Source organism: Rhipicephalus microplus, chromosome 5 (assembly GCF_043290135.1).
Source record: "Rhipicephalus microplus isolate Deutch F79 chromosome 5, USDA_Rmic, whole genome shotgun sequence".
Classification (NCBI taxonomy): domain Eukaryota; kingdom Metazoa; phylum Arthropoda; class Arachnida; order Ixodida; family Ixodidae; genus Rhipicephalus; species Rhipicephalus microplus.
The window spans coordinates 39,233,096-39,253,284 of NC_134704.1; the positions used below are offsets into that span (position 1 = coordinate 39,233,096).

Consider the following 20,189-nt stretch of genomic DNA (forward strand, 5'->3'; position numbering starts at 1 on the left):
ACTGTAAATGTTGCCGAACGACAATAGCCTTCTCTATAGCCGTATTACATGAGTCCGTATTACCGGTTACATGAGTCCGTATGACACGAGTTCGTATTACCGATGGCCGTTTTACATGAGTCCGGGTCTCATCCACGGCCACCCGTGATGCTGTTCTTGTATACCGCTTCCGTCCTGACATGATAAATGCGGCGAAGGCTTCTTGGAACAGATTTCCTTCTAATGCCTTATCACTGCTGGCATGTTATGGGTTCGTACCCACAAGACATGACAGCAATATTTTGCTCTATTGTGGCACTGTTTAGCGTGATCGTTGGCAAAGAATCAGCATTTGTGAGACATGAATGTATTTTATTATATGGAAGGGTAAGGCTGTGTGCATGTACTACCGGTGCGCCGAAGTAGACGCCTCCCTAAGAAGCGAGGACCATATCGTCGGCAGAGGGTGCTTTTTTTTTTTTTGTTCGTGCACAGCGCTGCATTTCCAGCGCAGCCTAAATAACAACTACTTCTTCAGAATTACATATCTATGGGTTGTCTGGTAAAAGAACACACAACCTAATGCTTATGCTTTGATGTTGCTCCTTAGATATGTGTAGCAATTGCTTTTTGAGCAACGATGCTCACCTATGTGAACCCAGCTACCAGTTCAACATGGCTGGGCGTTGAGCAAGTTGTTAAACGTTAGCCGGGTGTCTTAGTTGAATCGTAATTAAACGTTCCAAAACTCTGCCTCCTCGTCAAATGTGAGGTTCACGGGACGGCTTAAGCTCTCCCTTAGTAGAATACCTGGTACTCTAAACCGTTACCCACATTTCTAACCCTCCCCCTCCCCCCTGTACATGGACGGCTTTCAGCTCTCCCATAGTAGAGTACCGAGTACTCTAAATTGCTAACCACTTCATCTAAACACAGAAAGTCGCTGGTCGTAACGTCCTTGATATTAGCAAGGGGTGGCGCACTGCTCTCTCATAGTTGAGTACGAAGTACTCGAAATCATCAAACACTTTTAGGGGCGAAGCTCCTTATAGCGGCACCCGTTCGTCCCTCGTAGTCGTAGTAGTAGTCGTAGTGTGTAACCAGTCTTACATTTTGACCTCCAAGGTAGTGCCGCTGAGAGATTCTGTGCGTTGTTGAGCAATAAAAATTCGCAGCGTGCGCGTTAACTAAAAGCCGAATTCTCCTGTCTCTCATTCCGCATTAGCAGCCATTGGCATGTACATTGAGCACTATCTGACAAAAAAGGGTTGCTACGTTCTACTAGCTGGGCATAACCTCCTTGGTTTTAGAAAGGTTTAGCGAGCGTTAGGCCGCAGTGCCATGAATACAGTGAACTAGTATGTACCATGACCTCGAGGTGGTTAAAGGTGGGAAGTAGACACGAAGCGCAAGCCGTAAGAAAGTGTGCGTGTGCCACCTCTCATTTAGCCCTTGGAATGTCCGCTGAATGGCGGTGCTTCTATATACGGGGAATATATGATGAAAAGATGCGAGATGGTGGTACTTGGAGTGTTGAATAGATGGAAGAACGGACACGCAGACAGATGCATGGATGGACGCATGAACGGACGCAGGGGCGGATGCATGGACGAACGCAGGGACGGACGCACGAACAGACGCACGTACGGATGGGCGAATGAACGCACGGATGGTCACACAGACGGACGCGTGGACGGACGGAAGCAAGAACGAATGGACGGACGGATGCTTCGCCCCACTCTTCATCATTCACTCCGTGGATATGCTGCCATTTTTTTTCTAAATACAGTACGCTAAGCGCTTTTATGCGGTCTATTCTCCACTGTATTCGCTTGTTTTAGATGTTTCGTTTGTGTATGTTCAAGCTAAGTCTACAATAAAAGTTCCCTTTCTCTCACTCTCAACACAGTTAGCCGGTGATGCCAACCCAGTGTTCTATACTAGATCTAGAGGTTTTGAACATTTTCAAAGATCTAGCGTCTTTTCTGTTAATTGTAAATGAGACATTACGTGGCCTGACTAAAGGCATTGCTAACTCAACTAGAAAGGCTGTTATGTGCATCTATATGGTGATACTAGAGCGGTTGACTGCACTCCTATATTTGAGTACGAAGTACTCAGTATCGTTAAATACTTTTTCTAAAGACAATTAAGGCTTTTTCTAGTTTTTTTATTTAAGACAGTCTTAGTGGCCTGAATAATAGTGTGAAGGAGATAGCAGCTTTGTAACGCGACATTATTATAGTCATAATACTGGGGAAAATTAAACTCTGTAGTCGTAAGAGTCAAGTACTCGCACATCATGAGCTTACTGAGTGATTGCTGCCCTGTGATAATAACACAAATTTGTCTCGTAGTGCACATAAACACGTGTCAAAATTACGCTCACTGTGCTTCATTGAGGAACGTCTTCATGTGAAATAGCCCGGAATATTATAGAAAAACAGAGCAAAAGAAGTACTGAAAATTTGTTAAGGTGGTACGAAGAAGACTGTTCGGGTGTTTGGCTTTCCGTCATGCCCTTTCTGTGAGAGCAAGAAAGTGTCTTATAGACTTGGCCAAATGGGGAGCTGATCAAAAAAAACAGAAAGAAAGTGTAGCTGTCAGCCAGTATAATAGAGCGCCCCCTTATATCTACTGAAAATATTGCAGCATTGATTGCGAATGTTGAAAAACTCTCTGCTGCCTAGCTGCAAGTACAAGAAATGCGCTACAGACTTGCGGTTGACCCGAAGGAACATATTTATGTCTTTTATGCGTGAGCAAAGTGAATTTGACTTGCAGATCTTTCTCGGTGGCAACAGGTGACGTTTGCAAGCAATTCGTATACAACTGCCCAGAGAGTGTAGAGAAAAGACCTTTAGTTAATGGTGATTCTTACTTTTAACAAGATACTATCTTAATACCTTGTAAAGAGTCAATTAGCCTGAATAACGACATAAACAATATAATATAGTAATTTGTCCTGATATCTAGGGAATTTCGAGGACCTATCTAGGGACGAAACGTTTGCTTGGAGTGGCACCACTGACAGTTGCGGCAAGACCTTCGTTCCTGGTTGTAATATAGGTTCACTTTAACTTGCCTGACTGCTCTTGAGCAAGATGTGCCGGAAGGGAATTTTAGAATGCGGTACAGACACGCGTAATTCTAACTAAAGCATCTTTTACCCCATCGACTTATCCTCATATCCACGAAACGACAAAGGAAGTTTTGATTGTGAAAGCACGACTAAAGAACCAACGTAAAGACCAGTGTTACACATTACACAGTCTTAATCGCCCTGTTCTTCCAATATCTGTCGGGTTCGCCATGATGTCTTCACTTGGAACGATCGAACGAGAACACCTGGGGGAGATTGCGCCGCAGTTACCGCGCGAACAAAAGGAAGCCCTTTTAAAAGTATCAACATTTAGGTTTGCATCCGCGGTAACAGATTTCGTATCCCTGTCGCGATTTCCACAAACGTGGTACACTAAATACAGGCAACCATGACACGCTCCGTATTGAAACGAGTGCTCGGGTGAAGGGAAGGGGGAGGAGTTGCTAAATAACGGCCCACGTTTTGTTCCAACGGTTTATTGATTCCCATTGTTCAACGTGAAAAAAAAGCAAAAAGAAAAGGAAGTAGAGGGGATGGGGATTCAACTAAACTTTCAAAGGGTTCGCGGCGCTAGCTCGAGGCTGGCTCAGTCAACCGCAGCTGTTGCAGCTTTGAATGCCGGTTTTACGCCGACCCCGGCACATGTCACCGGGACAATATCTCAGCCTCGATTCGATCCCGGTCCTCTGAAAAAGCCCGACGACACCGTATCACGCTGTTTTGCGTGGACGGCAGATTTAAACGAGTGTATACAATCATGAGCGCTTCGCTTAATCATTGTTACTGTCGGCGCTTGCGCACAAATGGTCGGTCCCTTTTATTGTCTGAAGCTTCTTTCGTTGGACTGATTTTTCGTTCACCTGGCATTGTTTATCTATTGAAAAATTCACTGCATTCTAGAAGGCTCAGTGACGTGCCTGCTGCTTCGTGAAATCTATCTATCTATCTATCTATCTATCTATCTATCTATCTATCTATCTATCTATCTATCTATCTATCTATCTATCTATCTAACTGTCTGTCTGTCTGTCTGTCTGTCTGTCTGTCTGTCTGTCTGTCTGTCTGTCTGTCTGTCTGTCTGTCTGTCTGTCTGTCTGTCTGTCTGTCTGTCTGTCTGTCTATCTATCTATCTATCTATCTATCTGTCTATCTATCTATCTATCTATCTATCTATCTATCTATCTATCTATCTATCTATCTATCTATCTATCTATCTTTATCAATCATGGGCGTTATTTGGAGGTTGCAGGTTCGGTCCCTGCCGGCGGCAGGTTATCTTTTCGTCCACTTTCTTTCTTCAAATTTAAATTACTATTACTCACGATAACATCCTCGATACTCTTATTGACATTATTCTCTGTTCTCATTATTATGACAAACTGAAATAAGTTAACAAATAACAGCATATCCACGCAGTGCATGATGATGTGTGGGGCGAAGCGTCCATCTGTCCATTCAATCTTGCTTCCGTCCGTCCATGCGTTCGTTCGTGCGCCTGTCCGTTCGTCCGTCTGTGCGTCCATCCGTCCATCCGTTCGTCCATCCATGCGCCCATCCTTCCATTTGTGCATCCGTCGCCCCGCCGCGGTGGTCTAGTGGCTAAGGTACTCGGCTGCTGACCCGCAGGTCGCGGGTTCAATTCCCGGCTGCGGCGGCTGCATTTCCGATGGAGGCGGAAATGTTGTAGGCCCGTGTACTCAGATTTGGGTGCACGTTAAAGAACCCCAGGTGGTCAAAATTTCCGGAGCCCTCCACTACGGCGTCTCTCATAATCAAATGGTGGTTTTGGGACGTTAAACCCCACAAATCAATCAATCAATTGTGCATCCGTCCGTGCATCTGTCTGTTTGTTCGTCCGTCCATTCATCCATCCGTTCATCTAGTGAGCACTCCAAGTACCACCATCTCGCATCTTTTCATCATATATTCAGTATATAGAAGTACCGCCGTCCAAAGGACTTTACAAGGAATAAGCGAGAGGCGGCACTCGCGCACTTTCTTACGGCCTGCGCTTCGTGTCTACTTCCAACCTTTCACCGCCTCTATAGTTCCTGGTTTTATACTAGTTCTCTATAATCATGGCACTGCGGCCGAACCCTCGCTAAACGTGTGTTCAGAAAAAAGTGTATAACTATTTACAGTACTTGTTAATCTACTATGGAAGTTGCTAAAACCAAGGAGGTTGCGCCCAGTGAGTTTAACGGGGGAACAGTTCCTGTTCAGATAGTGCTCAAAGTGCGTCCTTCTCGCACTAGATTTTTTTCAGTAAGCATCAAATTCAAAGCGAATTTATCAAAAATTAAGTCACTAATACTCGTCTCTCTAACTTATCTCATCAGAAACAACTATCTTTTTATTTATGATTAACGTGTGCAGGTTTCCTCCGCAATAGAAAAGCGTGCGCGCGTGCCACTCCTCTAGTCCAGCCATGGAAATGACTATTTATTGCTACTACTATACTACTACTACTACTACTACTACTACTACTACTACTACTACTACTACTACTACTACATAAATCGTGGACGCACGACCCACGGCATAGGGAGCTTCGCCCCCAAAAAGTACCACTCAGCTTCTCTTCATACTTTGTTATAAACGTGTCCCAATTTCACCACCAAGGTGAAGCAATGAGCGGGAAAGCGAACAATAGGGATGCTATACTAACTTCTTTAGAATTCAAGATCACCTGCCGTCACATTATGCTGGCGTAAGAAAAGTCGTTTCCTGGCTGTGTGTCACCTCTATGTGACGTAAGGCGTGAGAGAACAGCTCGTACCAGAAAAGAGCTATCTACTTATCTCTATCAAAATGGAGCGTGACCATGCATTTTCGATCAAAGTTTACAGCTACTACCAGAGCGATGCAGCCCCTCTTCCCTTTTCTTCAGCACTCGTCATGCTCCATAGTCGACAGAGCAGGCCGGTGCATTTCCTCTCTTCTTGAGCCGCACCCGTGTGCAGCCCTTCGCAAGCTTTCGCTCGCGCATAAAACATACACATCATGAGAGGATGTTGTTCATTTGAAGTTTACGTTGAACTTGATGTTCACCGCAAGCCCCAAGTAGGCACATAATTCGAATTCAATAAAAAAAACCACATAGCTGCGATTTGCAAACTGTAATGTAGATGCATGCTCATTTACCAAACGTCTCTACTTTTTCGTCTTGTTTACAGACTGACGCTGCCATGCTGTACGACGCGGTGAAACTTTTTGCCCTCAGCCTCATCGAATGGAATGGTGGGAAGGACGCAGCCTTTCCAGCATTGGACTGCAGGGAGGACAAAGTTGCTGACGACAACAACACCGACGAGCTTATCGCAGTGATGAAAAAGGTAAACGCGTGATTGCTTTCAGGAAAGAAAAAAGAAAGTTTGCATTCAAATGCGCATCGATGAATTACGGCATGAGGACTGTTGAATAAGCGGACTTGACAGGATGTGCAAACGGGTTCTCGCATCGGGAGATAGTGTTCTATGTACTTTTCTAGCTTTATCAGGTAATCATATTGACGAGAAAAAACACGCTAATGTGCCCGGAAAAGAAATCAATCCTTTTAATTATATACTTTTCTACGCACTGACATACATGCGACCCGACACACTCTACGTACGTGGCGGCTACATTGCGCTGAGTTGACTATTTTACGAACCCATCTGACGACAAAAATTTCACGTTCGCGGCATGACTTCTGTTTCGTTATCTTGATTTTCTATTTTGGCTTACTTAGTGGTAATTTTTTTGCAGATAAAAAAAAAAGTCACAGCTTTGCCGCAAAGGTGAAGCAATGAATGCGATAGCAACAAATTGGGAAGTCACTCGCAGAATGACAAGCAGATCTAAATGTTCCCCACGTTTCTCCCGCACAAATGACGCACCAAACGTACTCACAGGTAAAAACGTACGCGAACAAACGTCTCAGTTGTTACTTTGCTGTGTCTGAAAAGCACGTCCTTTTCGCAAACGGAGGCTGTGCAATGATTGCAATAACCTCTATGCACCCCTAACTACAACAGAATCATTCCAGTGCAAGCTCAACACCAGCCAAGACGTATGATCCTCCCCACCGGGAGATAAGGGCTCGTGAGAGATCGTCAACTACCCCCCTCTTCGCGAGCCAAAGTACGCGTCAGAGATGTGAGCCGCCGCGTGCTCATTGCGCCATCTTGCTGATAATGCTGAAAACACGAGAGCTCCCCCCCCCCTCCCCGAGACGCCCGACAACAGCGGCAACTGGTAGATATAATTAGCTTACCGTTTCAACTTCGAAAGAGGTACTTCTCGGTAGGTTCAGATTCTGCCCATGGCAAGTTATCTTTTCACCCACTTTTATTTCTTCATATTTACCTTACAATTCAGTCTAATATCTTTCCCTATACCTTCATTGGCGTTATTGTCTGTTAGATCTCTTTATTACTGTGTAAAAAAACACAGAAAAACGAGCCCTCAAGTAAACACTTCTATCCTTAATTTATTAACGAGGGTCTCGTACTGGCAGACTTAGTGCCTTTAGGTTGTATACGAGGAACTATTGGTCAGCTGCCCGCCCGTAATAAGTTCACGTGCTACGTGACGCCAAACAGGCTCAAAAGAGTGCGCCACACTCGCCGTCATGGCTACTGGTGGCGCTGACTGACACTCCTACGTTTAAATTCACATATAAACCCAATAAAGGGGCTGGGGGGATAGCTGCCGTGGTAGCTCAGGGGTAGCGCATGGAACGAGTCATTCGAAGGTCGCAGGTTCGGATCCTGCCCATGGCAAGTTATCTTTTCACCCACTTTTCTTTCTTCATATTTACCTTATGATTCGGTCTAATATCTTCGCCTATACTTCCCTTGGCATTATTGTCTGTTAGATCTCTTTAGTACTGTGTAAAAAACACGGAAAGACGAGCCCTTAAGTATGCACTTCTTTCTATATATATATATATATATATATATATATATATATATATATATATATATATATATATATATATATATATATATATATATATATATATATATATATATATATATATTGTGAGCCTCATTACTCGTTCCATCTTTTCATCTGTACATACTCATCATCACCACTCCAGCTTAGGTTGTGGGGCACATACTCGAGACAATAAAGAAGAGTCTTGAGGGTACTGGACGCCATCTTACAAGTGGTGGAGAGTGCTGCCTGATTCCCGCGTCCTCTCGCGCTCTCGCACAACCCCAGCGTCTTCTACAACACATCCCTGGAGCTCGGTTCAGGCCGCCGCTTAAACGTCCTGGGTGCGGTAATGTCGCAAGCCGACCAGCCCAGCGCAGCAGCTGCGCCACCGCTCCCACTGCCAAGAAACCCTTCTCACCTGGTCACCAGCCCTCAAAAGGATCCTCCGCTGTTCGCAGGGCTTCCGGGTGAGGACGTGGAACACTGGCTCGAGGAGTATGACCGCGTGAGTGCCATCAACAAATGGGATGAGCCTGCAAAACTCACCCACGTTGCTTTCTACTTGAGCGGCGTCGCAAAAACGTGGTTTTCAAACCACGCTACCGATTTTTCGACATGGCCTGCCTTTATGCGCCAGCTCCGCCAGATTTTCGCCAACCCGTCAGTGCGCTCGGATATTGCCAAGAAAAGACTTGGTGCACGTTTTCAACGCCCTGGCGAGTCTTACACTTCTTACATTGAAGATGTTCTCGCCCTTGGCCGCCGCATCGACAACCATATGGCGGAAAACGACCGCGTGCGCCACCTGCTGAAAGGCATTGCGACGGTCGCTTTTAATGCGCTTGTAGTGCAGAATCCCCAGACCGTCGCCGATGTTGTGGCTACCTGTCAGCGCCTCGAGGAGCTTCAAACCACTCGGGTGCAACCTGATATGCCTGATCTCAGCTCGAGTCACGACACCACAGAGCTGCGTTCATTGATCCGCTCTATCATCCGCGAGGAACTTCATGCACAGGCTTCACCTCGCCACCTTGATATTCGAACGACGCCACCTGCTACTAGTTTATGCGACGTCGTGAGGGAAGAACTGGCCTTGATCACAGGCACACCAGTTCCGTCCTCAGATCCCGTGCCCATGCCAAGTTATGCTCAAGGTGCTGCAACGACGCCTGCGCCCCACCAAAGCCTGGCCTTGATGACTGTCACACCTGTTCCGATTTCTTATCCTGTGGCCATGCCAACTTATGCTTAGGTTGCTGCTAGGACACCTGCACCCCAGCACAGCCCGATGCAGCTACCAGTGCCCGATGTGCATGGCTCGCTCAACTCGCTTGCACCGCGACCATCTTCCCAGCCTTACAACACCTGGCGCACTACACGACCGACTTGCTTTTATTGCGGCATCCGTGGTCATATTTCAAGGTATTGCCGACGCCGTCAACAAGACGAAAGACGAGGATACGGTGACTATGAACGGGACGACTTCTACCCAACTGGACCACCCTATTGCCGACAGTATCAGAACAGCACACGCCGGTCGCCATCTCCGCAGAACTTTGCCTCAGTTGGCAGTTCCCGTTTCTCCTGTCGTCGCTCACCTTCACCGATGCGGCGTTCCTCCTCTCCCCTTTGACCTTCTACTTCGATTCCCGACCGCCAACTGGAAAACTAAACAGTGCAGCTTCGGGAGGGAAAGCTGCATCTTTCGAACTGCGTCAAACTCCTCCAGACCGCCCATCAAATGTTTTATTTGTGTATGTTGAAGGTATACAGACAGAGGCACTAGTAGACACAGGCGCATCACTTTCCATAATTTGTGCAGACTTTTGTGCCCGCTTGAAAAAAGTTAGGACGCCATACGATGGCCCTCCCCTTCGTTGCGCAGATGGAGTCCCTATTCAGCCTTGAAGTGTTTGTACAGTCCGCGTTTTCATAGATGGCATCCTTCACCACATTCAGTTTTTTGTACTTCCTTTGTGCACTCACACAGTCATTTTAGGATGGGACTTCCTTTCTTCGGCATCAGCTTTCATATCGTGTCGTCAGCGAGTAATTCATATGTCAGCTACTGAGAGTTCATCTGATGTCGATCCATACAGCTTCCGTTTCGTTGCTGCCGTGGATTGTTTCATTTTGCCAGGAGATGAACGAATTCTCACGATTGCTTCGGATACTATGGTTAACGGTGACGTGTTCATTGCTCCATCAGTTCTCTCCAAACCTGCAGGGCTTACCATTGCACCCGGCCTTGTGCGGTTTAACGACGGTAAGGCATTGGTCACCGCCCTGAACTCAACTTCATCGCCAGTGATGCTGCCCCAGGGCACTGCTGTGAGCTGCTTCGCTGACAGCGAGCCTTTTTCGCTGGTTCCTCTTCACGCAGAATCACCGCCTTCGTCTGCTACAACCGATACCAAGGCAACCACTGCTGCTTTAAATGCTACCATAAGTCCTCACCTCACTGCTGAGCAAAAGAGAGACCTCTTAGACCTTCTCCAAAAGCACAGCTGTTCGTTCGACGTACATTCCAAAGTTTTGGGCCGCACATCTGTTGCAGAGCACAGCATCGAAACCGAAGGCAGCTCCATTGTGCGCCGCCGCCCATACCGTCTGTCTTCGGCGGAACGGCAAATGATTGAGGAAAACGTCGCCGACATGCTCAAACGGGACATTATTCGACCTTCATCCAGCTCTTGGTCGTCTCCTGTGGTGTTGGTCCGGAAAAAAGATGGCTCTGTCCGTTTTTGTGTTGATTACAGAGCGCTAAATAAGATAACGAAAAAAGATGTATATCCGTTGCCACGCATAGATGATGCCCTTGACTCCTTACAAGGCGCAGAATATTTCTCCAGCCTTGACCTTCGATCCGGGTATTGGCAAATACCTATGCGCGAAGCAGACAAGGAGAAAACAGCGTTTGCAACGCCTGATGGGCTTTACGAGTTCAACGTCATGCCTTTTGGCTTATGCAACGCTCCAGCAACATTCGAGCGCATGATAGATACTGTCTTACGTGGTCTAAAGTGGAAAACCTGCTTATGCTATTTGGACGACATCGTAATTTATTCTTCTACTTTTCCTCAGCACCTTAAGCGTTTGGACGAAGTTCTTACGTGCATTTCGAACGCTGGGCTTCAGCTCAATACGAAGAAGTGCCACTTCGCCAGCAAAAGCATCAAAGTATCGGGTCACCTTGTCAGCAAAGATGGCGTTCGACCCGACCCCGACAAGGTTGCTGCCGTAATTAATTTTCCACGCCCGGGCAATCAAAAACAATTGCGAAGTTTCGTGGGCCTAGCGTCTTACTTCCGCCGCTTTATCAGTCACTTTGCTGCCATCGCGGGGCCGTTACACAAGCTTCTGACGTCAGGAACGGCCTTCACTTGGACTGACAAGTGCGAGTGTGCTTTCCAAGCCCTCAAACGTGCTTTGACATCAGACCCCGTCCTCCGTCACTTCGATGAGAGCGCACCCACTTTCCTTCACACAGATGCCAGCGGCCACGGAATCGGTGCCGTCCTTCTCCAGCATGACGACACTTCACGTGAGCGAGTAGTTGCGTATGCCAGTCGCGCACTAACACCTGCAGAGCAGAACTACTTGATAACAGAGCAGGAATGTCTTGCTGTCGTTTGGGCCATCCAGAAGTTTCGACCTTATTTGTATGGACGCCACTTTACTGTCATTACCGACCACCATGCCCTATGCTGGTTATCCTCGCTGAAGAATTTGTCTGGGCGACTCGGTCGCTGGATACTCCGTTTGCGAGAGTACACTTTTGACGTTGTGTACAGGTCTGGCAAACAGCATCAGGATGCCGACGCTCTTTCTCGCTGCCCTTTGCCACTTTCATCTACAACCACGCATCCTCGATGCCCCTCAGGTGATCAAGCGGCTTCCTCTGCACTCACGTTATCACCCCTGGCAGTTGCTGGGCCACTATTTTTAAACAGCAGCGCTCAGTTTGCCGCGTGCCAACGTGACGACCCATACTGTAACCGCATCATCGGGTACTTGAATGACTCGCCTTCTCCACCTAATGCCAGACTACGTCGTCAGCTACGGCAGTTCAAGCTAGACAACAATGTGCTGCAGCGCTGTACTTACAATGCGGATGGGCATCGGTGGGTGCCAGTACTTCCCCGTTCACTGCGAAAACAAGTTCTCGAAGCACTCCACGACGATCCATCAGCTGGACACTTGGGATTTCAGAAGACCTACAACCGCGTTAGGAGCCGTTTCTTCTGGCCTGGTCTTTCTACCTTTGTGGCTAATTATGTCGCTTCTTGTTCACTGTGTCAACGCCAGAAACGACCAACTTCTGCTCCTGCTGGATTATTACAACCCATTCCATGTCCCGATACACCTTTTGTCGTTGTCGGAATAGACCTCGTCGGACCACTTCCCGTAACGGCAACGGGCCACCGCTGGATCGTCACAGCCGTCGACCACCTCACACGATACGCGGAGACCGCTCCTCTACGCACTAGCTCCGCCTCAGACGTTGCCGCCTTCTTTTTAGAAGCCATTGTGTTGCCATCGTGAACTTTCCTACAGCGCAACACCAGAAAAAATACAGGACAGGGAAGGAGTAGAACAGAAAAAAAAAACCAGCGCCGTCTTTTCTTTTCTACTACTCCTGTAGTACTACTCCTTCCCTGTCCTGTATTTTTTCTGGTGTTGCGCTGTAAGGAAGTTCACGATGGATCTTAACCAACTGGCCCGACTTACCGTCTTACTGCCATTGTGTTGCGTCATGGTGCACCTCGCACGTTGTTGAGTGACCGGGGCAAGGCCTTCATGTCGACAATTCTTGACGAAATTCTAAAAACTTGTGGCACAGTTCATAAGACCACATCCCCTTACCACCTGCAGAAATATGGCCTGACAGAGCGATTCCACCGGACTCTAATCGACATGATATCCATGTACATCGGACCGAACCACGATAACTGGGACAAAATCTTGCCGTTCGTAACGTTTGCACACAACACCGCTGTTCAACGAACCACCGGGTATTCACCTTTCTTCCTCGTCTATGGTCGAGCGCCGACATTCACTCTTGACGCCTCTTTCTTCAATGTAACGACAAAAACGTCCACGACTACGCCAGGAAATTTCGTCTCCAGGCTCACTGACGCACGGCAACGTGCTCAACTCAACACGGAGGCCAGTCAACTAGACCGCAAGCAACGATATGACAGCTTTCGTTGAGATGTCACCTTCTGTCCTGGAGATGTAGTACTACTTTGGACGCCTGTTCGTACACCCGGACTGTGTGAAAAGTTTCAGTCACGCTTTCTTGGACCTTACGTTGTTATAAACGAACCTCTCTTGTCAATTACCTTGTCACTCCCGTCGAGGGTTCCTCGGACATTCGTTACCATGAATCCGAGATAGTTCACGTTTCACGCCTTAAACCTTTTGTTCGCCGTACCTTTCCCGCCTAAGTCTCGGCCGGGTCGGCCGATCAAGTGCACGGGGAAAATAAGTGTGAGCATCATTACTCGTTCCATCTTTTCATCTGTACATACTCATCATCACCACTCCAGTTTAGGTTGTTAGGCACATACTCGAGACAATAAAGAAGATTCTTGAGGGTACTGGACGCCATCTTACAATATATATATATATATATATATATATATATATATATATATATATATATATATATATATATATATATATATATATATATATATATATATATATATATATATATATATATATATATATATATATATATATATATAGTGTCCCTATATTTGCTATCACAATAATAAAATGCCTAACGGCCACCTCTTTCTTTCTTCACCTCTTTCCGCCAGCATTCTTGTGCTTATCAAGGCCCATCCACTGGGGAGGAATGGAAAGTTAATTCCCGGTTTTATTAGGGATGAAGCGCGTTATGCTTGTTTGGAATCTTCCTTTATTACTTTGTAACGTAGGCTGGAATGTTCCTATATTACTCTGTTTCTAAGAATTGGTCAATTTATCATACGTGGACCTATGATATGCAGGCGCACGAGAGTTACAACTTTCTATTTTATTTGCCATGTAACTGTGGCTTAAATAGAAAGCAATAGGAGAAATAATAGTATATTAGAATAGAACAGAATCAAGGCAAGAGTTGTGCTCTTATTACTGCTTCGTTGCTGATTCAAAATGGTACTATTCATTGTTTGATATTAAAAACCTTTGTCACAGAGATGCTTTCCTATCATTTGGTTACAAATGTGGCGATAAGATTTAATGGCATGACTACTTCGGCTACTTTTTGTTAGGGTTCTGGTTCCTTTTCGTATCTATTCAATGACAACTCTAGACAACGTCGGCTTTCATGGGCGAATCCCTATGCAACGTAATAAACATTGCTTACGGTGTTCTTGCAATTCATAGCTTTTGTGGGGGCCTTCCATCTACCAATCAATATGTGCTGGTATGGTGAAATAGCTTAACTGTTCAGAGGACATAAATGTGTCCACTCTCCATCTGTGTCTCAAACATATATCGCGTAAGAGTCATTTTCATAGATCATACAGGTATAGTATTTACATAGTTCAACAGCGTAAGACAGCTTTCGTGGTGCATGATTAGCAACATTGCTTCCATTTTGAACGACTGTGTAATACAATCATTCTTGGCGCAAATGCATAATTTTTGCCATAATTTGACCTACGTGATCACCTACCTCAATTAACGCAGGTGTGCGAAATCACACGCGTGTTATAACACATTTATACGGTATTTTATACGGCATAAGAGTGGCCGAAATACCTATAGTTATTTCAGTTAAAACTCATTGCTCCTTCCATCCTATTTTTTTTCTCTAAATTTTTGGCACTATACATACAATATCATTTTTTCCCATACCTCACAATAATAAAAATGACTCTGAACACGGCTGTTAATTCTTACGGTACCATAATGATCTTGGTAGTCTGTCGAATTTCAGGTCATAATTCATGCATTGAGATTGTAATTGAGTTGACTAAACTTTAATGGCCCAACGGTTACCCGATAATATGGTTTGAATTTACAGGTCAGTTTCGATGGACTTACAGGAATGGTAAAACTTGACAACAAAGGCGTGAGAACTGACATTAAACTCTACGTGAGCGAACTTGGGTTCGATGGACTAGAGGAGGTAAGTAGTAATCTTCTTTCGTGGTATTTGTCTCATTGTATGGAAAAAACACATCTTTTCAGCATCCAAGGGGCACTTGTTGCACTAGTTCAAGCGACAAAGAAAAGCATTTGGCACTGAAGCAAGAGAAAAAATCAGGCATGACTGAGAACGCTTTCGGTACACTCAGGAATTTGAAACACCTAACGAATATTACAAGACGGGCAAAAATTATCTGAAAATATTTATCATTTATTTTTCACGGTAAATAAAAGAAAACGAAACTTGATTTATAAAATGATTTTGTGCGAGCTCTTGAGCTAAACACTCACTATGCTCTTCTCAAGCTTGCAAAAAAACAACAACAAAAGAACACCTAAATATTAAAATCTCGCTTCCTTGCACAAAAAAGTGAACTATTCAATAAGCCAAGTCATCTTAGAACTACAATTACACTATCTACCATGCCAAATTAGGTTTTGACACGTTATTTTTTTTTTGGTGGCAATATGGTGGCATTCTTGTTTCATACAACTTAAATTGAGCGTAGTTAGTTGGAGAAAATACCCTAGTCCTGCGACGTTCATGGGGGTGCATGGCAATTCCAACGGGAACAAGGGATAATAAACAATGCGCGCCGTTTGTTACTGGCCAATAATTTTCTGCTATAAAAAATTTGTAGATTGGAACATGGTCGCCATCTATTGGCCTAAACATCACCGAGGACGAAGAAGATGAAGATGACGAAGATGATGAAGTACTACGTGTTCTATCTGTTCCTGTAAGTAGCATCGTCCCAATTGCGTATTGTACTCATGCTGAGAAGGTTCTAGGAATTTGCTATTTCTTCCTAAACAACACTTTATCTGACATGAATTTCGTAAAGTTTTTATCAGTGAGACGTTCTAAAAGTCTATATCATGGCGAGAAAACTGCAGTTGAATCAATAAACACACGCTACGCTTTTAGATTATAGAAGGCACCAAGTTGCCATGATAACGAACTTCGCACATCCAGATCTTTGCGCTCGGTATGCAACAGCGAAGAGGAGGGTCAAATATGCAGTTCCTTAGCCACCACTGCTCTGACCAAATAATACATGTTAATTCATCTCAAACAGGGCCAAAATCTTCGGGATGACCATTAAATGTCGCTGTCTATTTCGCGACAATGCACCGAACTAAGGCGTGAAGAAGTAGACGAAGGATTAAGGCACTCAGGCAATAAGAGTTATTCATCTACGATGCTTATATTCTCATTTCACGCCACCTTCACATTTTGATTTCATCCGCTACTTCACGCTCTCGCTGTTTTGAGGCAGCGCAATATTTCGTCGCTAAGTCCTTCCCACGCATGAATGAGTCAGCAGAAATGGCCAGGAATGGAGACAGGTTAAACGCCGCGTCCATCCATTGCGCACCAGCGCAGTACCCTCATACGCGAAGAGTTCAGCGAGAAATGCTGCTGCGTATATTGATTGCGACTTCAATGCGAAAGTCCGAGCAAAATTACTTTCCCGTCTAAATTACCGCCTCGTTCATCATACTTTGTATAGAATTCCATTCGTTTGTGCAATGTGTTCGTAATCTTGTCTGCCCAGTGACCCGGCTTGCTGAACCCTGCTTGCTTCCGGTTTGTAACTTGTACCTTCTCACCCTTTGCTTGTAAACGTCTGAACCTGAACATTTCTGCTTATTTAGCTTATGCTTACAATACTTTTATAAATACTCCTATATACCATTGTATTTATGTTTGTATCACCCTAGTAGGTTTGTTTTGAACCTGTTTAAATTTTAGAGTCAATGAAGTTTATCTTTCTTTCCTACCTCCCAAGTTCTGCGTTTCTAATCGCTCTATTCCTGAAATGCACACGTTTATACTCCATTTGTGCTAAGTAGTGGCACCCCTATGACTTCCACAGGCCACTGAAGAAAATCTGCGGTTAATTTGTGCCTCATTATTTTTATTTATGAATCACAAACAGCCCACGTGACATCATCAGAAACTACACCTTAAATAAATATACCTGCGCTTGTTTTTATAAGAACTACCTACGTGCAACCCGAAGGAAAGATGGCGGAAGAACACCTTGGCATGAATCATAATATTGTGGCTTCAATGAAACAAAAAAATAATATAAACTGCACCATACGAGGAAAATGCTTGCCTGGTGACAATCCACGAAGTATCTCTCCTTCATCTTATGTCATGTAGTGGGTTCACTGATTGATAATAACTATACTAAGTTGGAATATTTCAAAAGCAATATCACGTGTTGTAGATCAATAAATCAAGTTAAGGCTCATTACTTACATTGAAATCAACTTAATTAATTCGCATAAATGTTACCTGTATTAAGGCGCCATAAACTGCTACCCCTTGTCATCCATAACTGTAATTGGTAAACTAGTCCCGAGAGATTGAGCATGGTGTGCCATGACACAGAAACTGCGTGCCTATGACAAATGGTCGACTGCAGTTGTTAAACCACTAGTTTACATAACCACTCTAATCAGTCTAATGAGAAATAAACTAACCCTTTTCACCACTCAGCTTTGTAGGAGTACGCAAGAGCTACATTATTGTGAGGTATCTTTGAAAGCATGTCTGAAGGTGTCACGGGTGATGACTATTGTAATCGTCCTAATACGTCAGATGCCACAAGGTTAGTGCGTCTGAACCAGCCACTGCAACCCGTTAAATCCAAAATGAACAAACTAGCGCATACATTATGGACAAAGCATATTGTCGCGCAGAAACTTTCCACCGATGATGAATTACTGGCTGCAGACGTTGAATCGCTAGCTGGACTACTCGTCCTAAATGAGTTGCCGACGAAAATTGAGGCACAGTCGTATTATACGAGTGCGTTGGACCTAGTCGAATTCCCCAAAAGGTTTTTTTTTTTTGCCATCTGCCATAACTGTATTGACCACCGAACTCTGCCGGAAGCTCCGTCGCTTGAAACGCCGATCTAAAGCACAGAAGTACATGACACCTCCATTAGCGGCATCCTCATTTATCTCCGAACTGACGAATGAGCACGCCTGCAGGCTTTCGATGCGTTTAAACTGCTCCGCACAGTTTGATGTTTCGACCGAAATTTCTAGGCGAACCACAGTGCGATCCTCATTAGTTTTTTTCTTTTTGTATTGATCTGTGAGGATAATCACCTTATCACAGCGTTTGTCCTAGGAAAATTGCAACATCCAATGTTATATATCGTAAGTGCTGTTAGATTATCGCAATAGTTATCAGAATTTGTGCTGTAAAGAGAAAAAAGTGCAGTCATATCCATGAAGTGAATGATGATGAGTGGGCGAAGCTCCTGAGGTGAACCTAGTAAACCACTAATCCTCTATACATTTTGCCCACTCAATTTTATTACAACGCTCCCCCTAGCGAACATCGCCGCACTAAACCAAACGATTGCCTTCCACCAATGACACGAGCCATCTCGCAACATCTCGCAACTTTCATCATCAACTACAAGTACCGCCATCTAGTGAACGCTGCAAGAACTAAACGAGAGGTGGCTACATACAGGGGATGGTACTGCCATCCAGTGAACACAGCAAGAACTAAATGAGAGGTGGCTACATAGAGGGGGCGCACAGCCCACGCCTCAAGGAGCTTTGCCCCTAAAAAGTCATAGACATTGCGAGTTCACGGGCCCACACGCAACACTAGTGGCACGCCATCATAACGATGACGTTTCCACTTACTAGTCGCTTACAACTTGTTATGGGAAGTGTAAGCGCTGCAAGCGATCTGGTAAAAATGTTTCAACTTACAGATATTATGTTTACGCCAAAGTGCGTCATACCACGTTCATGAGAGCCAAAGTATAACCAAACTTTATTTAACCTAATGTAAACTGATCCAAGTCTGCCTTACCGTAATAATCTTTAGGGCTTTGCGCCTTGAAACCACAGCATGAACAAGAGAGACACCCCAGTGGAAGGCTCTGGAAATTTGGACCTCCTGTGTTTCTTTAAATGGGCTCTGAGACACTTTTCAGCATGGTCAAAAAACTCTGCCGATTGGTAATCGAGCCTCCTCTGAACACGCAAGCCCTACATTATAGCACAGCTCTTTTTCTGGAATTTACAATTACTCTTCAAAGTGAGCTGAAACTTGTTCTCTAACCTTTCTACAAATGACACCATATACCCAGGTGACAGCGCCATCACTCAACTTCACGACCATTGGCTGATTAGAGCATTTTTAGTGGCTTAGTCGCGTGACACCACTACAGGAGACTGCTAAGTGTGAGTGCGCAATAAAGCCCGTTCGCGAATCTCACCGTTCCATTGAATGTAAGCCACCCATTCGAATAAAATGTGCCTAGGGGTATTACGCGTGCATGACGAAGCTTTTTTTGCCCATTTCATCCTGCCCTTCTAAGCTTCCAGTGGTCTCGTCGGAACTAGAGAGGAGCGAAAGCAATTGCAGCGTAAAACAATTATCTTCGTACTGCGCCAATTCTTTAACAAATGGGGATGGTAGATTCGGGAGATATTAAACTCCTATAACCAAACCATTCGATGGTTAGTTGTAAAGTGTGACAGGGTCCTTTATAAATGATCCCAAATTTCGAAGCTCACACGGATTTAGCATTTCGCCTTGATCGTATACGATGAAGACTAAAGCAAAGTACATATATGTACTTTGCCTTAGTCTGACTAACATAATTTAACCTAAACTCACTTGACCTGACCTGACCTAAGGTTTAGAAGCGAAGTGGTTTGTCTGCCAGCCTTGTGTTTCTAGTTATGCCCTGCTGCCGACATTCAGCGAAACCCTTCTCCAATGCAGGTGAGTCCATTTATGATGGTGAACGAAGTGGACGGCAAGAGCGTCTACAGTGGCTTCTGCGTCGACCTGCTTGACAAGTTGTCGCAGGAACTGAACTTCAAGTACGAGCTTCACGTTATGATGGACGGTGCGCGCGGTGCACCAAACGATACGGGACACTGGAGTGGAATGATCGGAGACGTAATAGCTGGCGTGAGTGCCCACTATGCATCTGTTATAATAACATCTGGAATTTTACGT

The 20,189-nt window shown here is 45.0% G+C and overlaps 1 protein-coding gene across 1 annotated transcript in view; it reads left to right on the top strand.

The window, feature by feature from the left end:
- The window catches only part of LOC119173908 (glutamate receptor ionotropic, kainate 2), a 124,299-nt gene that overhangs the window by 68,611 nt on the left and 35,499 nt on the right, over nucleotides 1–20,189 (top strand). The window contains exons 6-9 of the mRNA XM_075895251.1: nucleotides 6,259–6,417; nucleotides 15,048–15,152; nucleotides 15,814–15,912; nucleotides 19,950–20,141. Of these exons, the coding sequence (XP_075751366.1) occupies nucleotides 6,259–6,417; nucleotides 15,048–15,152; nucleotides 15,814–15,912; nucleotides 19,950–20,141 (555 nt within the window). The remainder of the gene's footprint in view (nucleotides 1–6,258; nucleotides 6,418–15,047; nucleotides 15,153–15,813; nucleotides 15,913–19,949; nucleotides 20,142–20,189) is intronic.